Raw genomic sequence first — 10,902 nt, forward strand, 5'->3', positions numbered from 1 at the left:
GCCACTTCCCTCGTTAACCTCTAGCAGATGGGGCGCGTTGGAGGACACTGAGCTGGCCCTGGCTAAAGTGGTTACAATTCGAACATCTGAGTAAATATATCTGAATACATTCCAAATTTTTGTCTGAGTGACTTTTAGATTACTCATTGGATATTACCTGTGCCTTTTCTCCTGTTCACAAATGTGGTTCATTGAAAATTGACAGATTTTGTTAATAGTTCTCTCCATAGGATATGAGTATACTAATTAGAAGGGAATGGGCTTTGAGTTTTTTCTTTTGTTATTTATTCCAGAGAAGACTCCCTTAGTGGTAGTGACAGTGTGTGAGCACGTGTGTGTATGTGTCTGTGACTGGGTGCAAATAATTGCTGGTAACAATCAACATTACTCACTGACAGTTTCGTCTTATGATTTATAGCGAGGATAGTAGGATACACCATGGATCTTAAATAAATGAGTTTGTAAAATGCTAACTGGTCCAGAGGAAGTATTGGGACAAGTGAAGGGGGGAGAAATATTTCCTTAATTACCACGTTACCCCAACGAAGTGTCCTCAAGTAAGTGCAGAAATTAATGCATACCTGTCTGAGCAATGAGTCTAAAGGGGGCTGCAAGAAAGCTCTTGATAAAGTTTACTCCACAGCTGGTTTAGTTGATGGTAGTTCAAGCTGCTTCACAAAATCAGCTTGATTTGTTCGCAAAATGAGGACACAAGCTCATTTCTCCTTCGCTGCTTTCCCTTCATTCCCATTGCAGGTCTAAGAATTGCCTACAGTCTCTAAATCAGTCTGTTTGTCCTTGCTTTTGGTTTTAATTTTCCCTTCGTATAACTAATATAAGCATTGCATCCCAAAATATGAAAAATGGAGACAAGAAAAACAATATGTAAGACCATTGCCCTTACCACTTATAGTATTTTGGGGATATATTTCCCTTTTGTTGTTTTTCTTCTCTATATATTTGTAAGTATTTTTTTAATTTTTATTTTTCAATTAGAGTTGACGTTTAATGTTATTTTATATTATCGTCAGGTACACAGCATAGTGGTTAGACATTTATATAATTTACGAAGCGATTCTCCCGATCAGTCTAGTGCTCACCTGGCACCTTACATAGTTACTACAGTACTATTGACTATATTCCTGTACTTCCATATGCTGTACTTCGCATCCCTGTGACTGTTGACTGTGTGTGTGCGTGTGTGTGTACATATATATTCCTATATTGTAGGATGTTTAGGTTGTTTCCTAATTATTGGCTAGGAATAATGCTGTAATAAACATTTTTGCGACTAGTTTGTCTCTGTCTTCATAATAGGTTTTCAGAAATAAAATTTCTGGGACAATAGGCATGTGGATTCTTATGTGGGTTTTTTTGGATACATGTTACCAGATTCATTTATAAAACAGTGCTACTAGTTTACATTGCCAGAGAGCATGAGAATGTCTATTTATCATACCTTCAGCTCCTGATTTTTCTTTACTTAGAAATGAAAAACTTAGGGAATAGAGTTTCACATTGGACCGATTAATGCCCTCTGCATCCTATAGTCAAAATTGAATCTGCTACTTCAAGATATGGTCCAGCATCAACTCCTTTCAAGTAATAATTACCTACCTGGACCCAATAGGTATTAACCAGAACTTCTTGTTGTCTCCAAACACCTGCTGGATATTTTTGGTGAAGCCAAGGTTAAACCCATTTTTCTCTGGGCCACTTGTAAACACCGGAGTACAGAAGGCCTCTAAGGCAGGGGAGGGAAATTGAAGAGGAAGAAAGCAATAAAGGGACAAATTTCAGAACCATCATTATTTTACAGTTCTCCATAACGCGACTTGGTTCTATGATACCTTTCTGCAGTGGTCGCATAGGCCCTTCATTCTCAGTTAGTGCTAAATGACTTAGTGAAAACCAAGTGAATCACTCAATACAGAGTAAGTTTGTTATTAAATACAAAGAATTGGCACTCTTTTAAAAAAAGGCAGAAGAGACACATGATGGTAGAAATAATTAAGCAGTCATGGGCATGGTGTGTATTTTGTAGTGCTGCATGCAGGAGTAAAGAACAAATTTAACAGCACTTTATTTGAAAGGGACAGTGACAGTCAAATGGTCTCCATCTTTAGAGCTGGGACCAAAGCAATAACACATAAAGAGATGGTAATGACGTTGACTTGGTTTTGAATGTTTCAGAAATGAAGGTGTTCACACTGAAGCCTATAATGTAAGAAATTGAGTTTTATGCCAGAAAAAAAAAAAGTCAATGGGTGGAATATAATCACCTTAAAGACTATGAGGAAGCGGACCAAGCTAGCACGCATTATCATTAGACGCACATTTATCCCATTAAGCAGACTCACTGTTGGAGTCTGGCTGCATCTGGCCATTTCCCATTCGTTCTTTGTTTTCACTGGGTTATCATGAAGCTTTTAGTACTTTTCTACTTTGCAGCTGATCTCTAAACCAAATGTGCTAATCCGCCACCTAGCAACTAAGTGCTACATATATATTTGGTTTAGAAGGTGAGTGCAAATACTTTCTCAGCTGTTAGCATTATTAGCAAATTCGTTATAAAAGTATAGCGGCTTTTGTACTAAACTTTCCTCAAATCTATTTTAGTGAAACGTTCAACATTTTGACACTTTCTCCTCATTCCTCCTGCATTGATTTGCATACAATGTAAATATGTCTTTCACCATAGATGAAACAATTATCGCACTGGAATCCGTCAGAAATATAGAGTATAGAATGGACAGAAAAAATAATTCATTTTTCGTTCTCATTTTCTAGAGACTCACCTGTTCAGTCTAAGTATCTCATTCGCACAGTCCTAGATAGCTCCTTGGTGATCGTAGGTATTCAATGATTTGTTGGTTTGAATTCTTTCCCAGGACCGTTTTTGGATGTATTCAATAAATTATCTATCGATCTTTACCTCCCTCTTTTGGTGTTCCCTTCTGTACTGATTCTTTCCTTCAGTTCCTCACATGAACACCTTTTAGAAATTTTTCAAGCTGTCTATCTGAAGAGCTATAACCCAATGTGAACTATAAAGAGAAACGGTCATTTTTGGTTTTGTGTGAGGTTTCATTCACTATGGCTCTCCAGTTTGGTAAAATGTGTTTACGTTTGTCTCAGTTTGGAGGCAAGGGGATGTCACTGCAGCTAAAGTGCTTCGCTGGCAGCTTTTCTCTTCCTTGGGAACAATCCACAGGTCACTGTGATATACATTAGTACGTTTTCCCCAGTTTTCATATCCAGTCTTACCTAAGGTGGTTTTGTTTCTGCTGACAAGCCAACAGTGGTAACCAAAGAGAACCACGAGGCTGACAAAAAACATGCAGGCCACAAAGAGGAGGAAAAGGACGTGGAACTTAGAGCGAACACTGGGCAATTCTCCCTAGAAAAGAAATAATAAACAGAAACAAAAGATTAAAGTGGTAAGGCGTGGCTTGGCTTTCTACATCATTTAGTAACTTTTTCAAACGTATGAAAATGTCTAGCTATCTCGCTGTAATTTAGAAAATAGATTTTGTGAAATTTTACAAAATAGTTTTTTCTGTTGATGACCATACCTCAGTATGGATATGCTTTCAGCCTACAAAGCCTAAACCGTATCCTTGCTTATGTGCAATTCAGTATAAAAGAGAGTGTATAATGTTCCAGTTAGAAAAAGGTAATGCGAAAGGAGCATACTCAGGTCATAATTGGGGTGCCGTTTTAAAACTTGTACTCCATTTAGTTTCCAAAGTATAAATCATTGGCTAGAGGTAACTTTGAGATCATATGGTTTATCCTCTTGTCTCAAGGTGGGTTATTCTGAAATACTTTATGTGTCATGTTTCCTTGGACACGTGTGTGTCGAAAATGTCATGGTGATGTATATAGGAGATTAAAACACATAGGTAGAATTTTAAAATACACTACCTATAAGCCATGACCTGATTTTAAAGCTACTGTAGATCGTGTGCGGTTGTTTCTTTTTATAGCTGCAATGCAATGTGCTGGTATATTACATCCTGTGAAACAGATGTTTAGACAGTAAAAACAAGCAGTATTTGACAGGCAATTTTAAAAGTAGGCAGCTAAGGATTTTTATAGTTAGCTGGGACATCTTATTCTCCATGTGGCCACAGCTTTTTAAAAAAATATATGCAGCCTTAGGCCAGAATGAATTTTCTAACGTTCCATAGCACACACAGCATGTAACATTTTGTATTCTGAAAAGAATCTTAGAAAATTTTTCAATTTTGGAAGGAGCAGTTGCGAGAAGGACTTAATTTCCTCCTTTCTTGGGCTGATCATTGTTTTGGTGTCATGAATTGTTTCGAAATATTTCTAAATACTCTCAAGTAATAAAGTTAAAGGTGATCGCGATTGAAGTGGACCTTACATTATTATCTGGTCCTACCGTAGTTTGGAAGGAGAAAGTTAAGACTGGGAAACACTTGGCAAATTTAGATAACACAGGTATTTTCTTCTCTTAGAGGAGATTTTTATTCATTTTGATGTAAGGAAATATCGGGAATCTTCTAGAGTGTATATGTTTGAAGGATGAAGATAAGGGAAAGTAAGCCAGTGAGATGGTTTCAGTTGAGGGGTGGTCTGGTTGAACTTTGCATGGGGAAAGAGCACCCCAGGAAATAGCTACCCCAGGGAACTTTTATCTGCATCTCCCTTTAAAAATAGTCCCTTCACAAAATCTTAGCCTATGCATCCAAACTGAACTTGATTGTTTTTTCTTTGTTTTGTTTTAAATTTATAGGAAAGACTCCATGTATCTCTGTAGTAGTTTTTGCCTGGCTGATTTTTTACTTTCATAATCTATACTTTTTGAGCATGTATTTTTTAAAAAGTTCATGTTTATTTTAATTTTTATATTTTATGTTTAAATGGGCAATAGAAAAATGGCTCGGCAAGAGGGATTGATATGAAGTCAGTTCACACCCTGAGTAGCTAAGCCGGAGGTATTTCCCTCCTCTAATTACTCTTACAGGACTCTCTTCTGTCTGCCAAATTATATCTACTGTGTTGTCCTTTGATAAAGCACTTAATATTCTAGTTTTTTCTTAGAAGAGAGTGATGGCCCTATGTTCAAAATTACCTTCTCAGGAGATACCCAAGCTAAAGTACTCAAAGCAGTAACTACCAAAAACAGTGCAGGTGGATGCTGGTGGAATAATACTGTTATCTTGGTTCTGAAATAATTCACAGGCTCTGCGAGGAGATTCAACCCAGTATGGGAGGTATATATTACTACTTTTTTCATAAGGCAAAGATCAATTTCCTACCAAAGTAGCTACTCGTTAAATTAATATGAGAGGAGAGATATGGTTTGATGGTCTTCTGAATTCTTTATTCTAAAAGAGCTAGAGTTTCTCCATAGCAGGACTATAATGGGCAGTAAGACATTACCATGTTTAAGATCACTAGGCTTAGGGTCAAATTCAAGTTCTGACTTTGAAGCATTCAAAGACTTTGAAGCCTTCGAGACTCTAATCAAGATGGCAAAGTCGGTAAATGCTGTGCTTGCCTCTTCTCATGACCACATCAAACTACCGAGCAAACATCATTGAGAACCGCCTGAAGTCCTGAACAGAAGTCCTATAACTAAAGACACACAGAGAAGCCACATCGAAACTGGTAGGAGGGACAGAAACATGAAAAGGGCTGGTCTCACATCCACGTGTGGCGGTTGAGAATCAGGAGGGATATTTTGGCTGTGGAGGTCCCCCCAGAGGAGCGAGAGGCCCCAGCCCCATCTTGGACTCCCCATTTCAGAGTTCTACTGCCAGGAAGAGAAGTCCCCATAAATTCTGGCTGTGAAAATCAGTGGAGATTGTAGCTAAGTAGGACGGAGGGCAGCTGGAGTCCCAGACTTTCCTCTTTAAGGGCCCGTGCACAGACTTACTCACAGATGGACTCGCTCACTGGGAGCTCCAGCGCTGGGGCAGCAGCTCCAAAGGTGCCAGGGACACACAGGGAGGGACTGAGTGGTCTGCCTTCAGGGCGAGGGCTGGAGGGGCGGCTTTCTCTAGACAAAAGTGCTGGAAGAAGCCATTGTTCCTTTGTTGAGCCCTCCCCCCACCCAGCTAAAAGTGTTTTTCTCAACATCAGGAACAAGACAAGGATGTCCACTTTCATCACTTTTATTTGACATAGTAATGGAAGTCCTAGCCACAGCAATCAGACAAGAAAAAAAAATTAAAGGCATCCACACTGGAAAGGAAAAAGGAACACTGTCATTATTTGCAAGTGACATGATACCATATATAGAGAACCCTAAAGATTCCACCAAAAAAACTATTAGAACCAATAAATGAATTTAATAAAGTAGCAGGATACAAATTAATATTTAGAAATCAAATGCATTTTTATACACCAATAACAAATTATCAAAGAAAGAAATTAAGAAAATAATCCCATTTACAATTACATCAAAAAAATATCTAGGAATAAATTTAACCAAGGTAAAAGACCTGTATTCAGAAAATTATAAGACACTGAAGAAAGAAACTGAAGGAGATACAAATAAATGAAAGCATATACCATGCTCATGGAAAGGTAGAATTACCGTCGTTAAAATGTTCATACTACCCAAAGCAATCTATATAATTCAGTGCAATCTCTGTGAAATACCAAAGGCATTTAGCAAAGAAATAGAAAAAGTAATCCTAAAATTCATATGGAACCACAAAAGACCACAAAAATAAAAAAAACAATCTTGAGAAAGAAAAAAAGCTGGAGGCATCACACTTCTCTATCTTACACTTTTCACACACACACACACACACACACACACACACAAAACTTGAAATGAATTAAGGTATTAAATGAAATTAACCCACACCTATATGTTCAATTAATCTATGCAAAGGAGGCAAGAATATACAATGAGGTAAAGACAGTCTCTTCAATAAATGGTGTTGGGAAAACTGAACTTTTACATGCAAAATAAACTAGATCACTTTTTATACCATATACAAGAATAAACTCAAAATGGATTAAAGATTTAAATGTAAGACTCATAAAACTCCTAGAAGAAAAGATAGGCAGTAAACTCTCTGACATTGCTCTTAGTAATATTTTTTTGGCTATCTCCTCAGGCAAGGGAAACGAAAGAAAAAAATAAATTGTATTACAGCAAACTACAAAGTTTTTGCACAGCAAAGAAAACCATCGACAAAACGAAAAGACAACATACTGAATGGCAGAAGATATTCGCCAATGATACATCCAATAAAGGGTTAATATCCAAAATGTATAAAGAACTTATACAACTTAATATAAAAAAAAAAACCCATCCAAACAATCCAATTAAAAAATGGGCAGAAGAACTGAATAGATACTTCTCCAAAGAGGAACTACAGATGGCCAACAGACATAAGAAAACTTGCTCAAGGTCACTAATCATCAGAGAAATGCAAATTAAAACCACAATGAGATGTCACCTCACACCTGGCTATCATCAATAAATCAAAGAACAAGTGTTAGCGAGGATGTGGAGAAAAGGGAACCCTCATACATTGTTGATGGGATTGCAAATTGGTGTAGCCGCTATGGAAAACAGTTTGGAGGTTCCTCAAAGAATTAAAAGTAGAACTACCTTATGATCCAGTAACAAGTCCACTAGTCCACTTCTGGGTATTTATCTGAGGAAATCTAAAACATGAATTTGAAAAGATCTATGCACCCCTGTTTGCTGCAGCATTACTTACAATAGCCAAGGTATGGAAGCAACCTAAGTGTCCTCCGATGGGCGACCAGATAAAGAAGTGGCACATATGTACAATGGGATATTACTTGGCTATAAAAAGAATCAAATCTTACCACTTGCAACAACATAGGCTGACCTAGAGGGTATTGTGCTGAATGAAATAAGTCAGACAGAGAAACACAAATACCTATGGTCTCGCTTATATTTAGAATTTAAGGAACAACAACAAAAAACATACAAAAGACTGATACATACTGAGAGCAAACTGATGTTTGCCAGATTAAAGGGGGTTGGAAGGTGGGTGAAAACGGTAAAGGGATTAAGAAGCACAAAGTGGCAGTTAGAAAATAGTCACAGGATGTGGGCTGCAGCATGGGGAATATGGTCAGTGGTGGTGTAATGGCCGTGCGTGCTGCCGGGTGGGGACTAGACTTATGGAGGACCACTGCACGGGGTACATAAATGTCTAACCGCTATGCTGAATACGTGGGACTAATATAACGTACGTCAACTGTAATTAAAAAATAGAAAAAATTAATAAAATAAAAAATCAAGGTTACGTCACCCTCCACTTAAAAAAATAAAAATAAAATACCTTCACAGGAAAAATCTTTTATAAAGAAACCTACGTGCTAGGTGATCTTGAGCAAGTCACTCAATTACTATGAGCCTCGGTTTTATCATCTTTAAATGAGACTAATAATTCCTGCTTCGTCCAGTTCATAAGGCCGTGGCGAGGATAGATAATAGATATAAAAGTGCCTTGAAAATGGTAAAGTACCACACAAATGGAAGTTGCTGCTCGTAGGGGCACGGCTAGTCTCCTCCATACGTGGCTTTTAAAATACGTGGCAGTTAACTTTTCATTTTAAGGTAGGCTTAATTTACACAGGAAAGTCACGTCTAAACCACACCAAAGTGCTCTCTGGCTGGAGAGACTGCAAAGCAGCATTTCTCTGAACTGTCAATGTCCTTTTGAACATGAGGGCAAGCCAGGACGGCTTTCGTCGCCTCTCTGTCAGGTATGAGCTAATATATTGTGGAAGAAAAATGAGGGTGTAGGAAAGGACAAGGCTATGTTCACCCCTAATATTGCTTGTGAATGCTGAGAAATTTCTGGTAATTGATTCGTATCTAAATATTATCTTTCAAGAGTGAAAAATGCATGTGGCACCTGGCTGGCATTGTGATATTTAATTATTGGCCGACTAGGAGGGCCGAAGGCAAAGCATGTGACATGTGACATCGTTTACCCTGTTGTAAGAATAAAGGCTGGTTTTTAAGTGGTAGCCCGCTGTGTTTAGGCCCAAGTGAGGTCTGCAGCGAAGACCGAGGCTGACACTTCCCTCGCTGAACTGGATGCCATAGATTTTCTTTACTTTCAGGGAAGTAGTTCAGTGTGTGGGTAAAATGTCAAACAGGTCATAGAAACCTGAGCAGTAGAGACTCTGTACTGTGGAAAGGGCCCAAGAAGAAACACCAAGATGGCGACGCATTTTGTATTTGGCGAAGATTGATAAGAAAACTTCACTTCTGCTTATCTTTTTGTACCTCTTAGTTGAAGATTTTGATATCCATCATATAATTTCTGATTCTTACAATTATTAAATACCTGAATTGATTAAGTGAGTTGAAGCGAGAATGGAAAACACATATCACTATAATGTTCTATACCAGCAGGGGTCAAATCACTTAACGATTTATTCTCGGCTATTTAGATTCTCACTGTCTTTCCTGTCTCCTTTTTTCTTCCAGTTTATTATAATCTGTATTCTGGTCGCAGGCTTCACATTCTTACCCCGCTGCTTTACCTCTCCACCTGAGGCGAGATATTCCTGTTATACAGATTACTGTGCACTTACTAAAGTAATAACGAGTAGCCCTGCCCGCATCTGTCTTGCTATTCAGGTTCAGTTTGGACAACTCTTCTCAAGGAAAGTTATGATGTCTTAGTAACTATACTGGAGTCGTGTGGAGGGAATGTCTTCTGGAGTCCATTGGCATGAAACAAAACAGAACAACGTATTTCACTGTATTGCTGCCAGACCCTGCACACAAATGTAAACTGAAAATCTGCCTTCGACTCTTTGGAAATAGATGAGATATGGTTGATATCATCACGTGTAAGAAAGATGAAAGTAGGATTTTTTTAAGGTTTGGTTGTAATTGTCAGAATCCTGTTTTGAAAAGTAAAGTACTTTCAACATCTGTTTCATTTGATTCTGGCAGTGAGCCAGTGCAGCAGGTAACAGAGCCAGTATTAGAATCACACAAAGTTCAGATAAGACGCTTCGTTTTGCTCACATGTGATCATAAGTCAGTGTGTCTTTCCGTCCAGTAGGAATTCGGCAACTGTCCTTTGCATGAGGAATTAGAAAGTGTTTTCTAACCGTGAGGGAGTACTTTGTGACCCTTTCTGAGGAAACTAGAGATTCAGAACTACTTTCAACATTTTTCAAATCTATAATTGGTTAAGATGTGAATTTCTAAACTTGACTAGAGAAGTACATTGTAAAAAAATCAGTAAGAGTTAAGGGTTCCTGAAAGCCTTTAAAATATTCTCACGTATGACAGAAACTTGTTTAACAGGAATCTTTAAATAACAGCCTCCTGAATCGGAATATTCAACATGGGAAACTTGCTTTTGGTGTGTTCTGTCCTGGTTACTTAAGTACTAGCTATGTCAAAATGTAAAAAAACATAAGGTGAACGATGTCACAGACAGGAATAGACGTGTGTTTGTCTGGGGGTGGGAACCTTCAGGATTTTTAACTTACTCTCCAGTATTTGATGAAATAGCTGAAGGCCGTTGTAGCAATGTACAGGCAGTAGAGAACAGAGTAAGCTAAGAACTGAAGGAAAAATTTATAGTTGGAAAATCCAATGCAGTTATTAACCCTAAAAAAAAAAAAAGAAAGAAAAACTAGTTTGAAATCAGGACGCATTTATTGAGAGCACACTGATACAGAAGTGAGCTAAGCAATGGGAGTATGTCACTCCTGCTGTTTCGTTACGTGTTGTGCAGGAACTCGGGGGAAATCAAAGTCCCTTAACAGGTACAAACTGGAAAAACAGATTCATGTCTCACTTGTTCCTCCTTTCATTTTCAGACACACTGACACCTGGTCTACCTAATAGTTCTGGACTGATTCATGACACACCCAAGCGAACCTGAGTCTCTCCTG

At 38.1% G+C, this 10,902-nt stretch overlaps 1 protein-coding gene across 2 annotated transcripts in view; it reads right to left on the bottom strand.

Annotated features, from left to right (window-relative positions):
* The window catches only part of ZDHHC15 (zinc finger DHHC-type containing 15), a 48,350-nt gene that overhangs the window by 12,579 nt on the left and 24,869 nt on the right, over nucleotides 1–10,902 (bottom strand). For both annotated transcript variants that reach the window (XM_006917042.3, XM_015593319.2), the window contains exons 7-9: nucleotides 10,495–10,615; nucleotides 3,268–3,400; nucleotides 1,618–1,744 (exon numbers count right to left, since the gene is read on the bottom strand). In XM_006917042.3, the coding sequence (XP_006917104.1) occupies nucleotides 1,618–1,744; nucleotides 3,268–3,400; nucleotides 10,495–10,615 (381 nt within the window). The remainder of the gene's footprint in view (nucleotides 1–1,617; nucleotides 1,745–3,267; nucleotides 3,401–10,494; nucleotides 10,616–10,902) is intronic.

The sequence above is a fragment of the Pteropus alecto genome, unplaced genomic scaffold, assembly GCF_000325575.1.
Source record: "Pteropus alecto unplaced genomic scaffold, ASM32557v1 scaffold587, whole genome shotgun sequence".
NCBI lineage: Eukaryota > Metazoa > Chordata > Mammalia > Chiroptera > Pteropodidae > Pteropus > Pteropus alecto.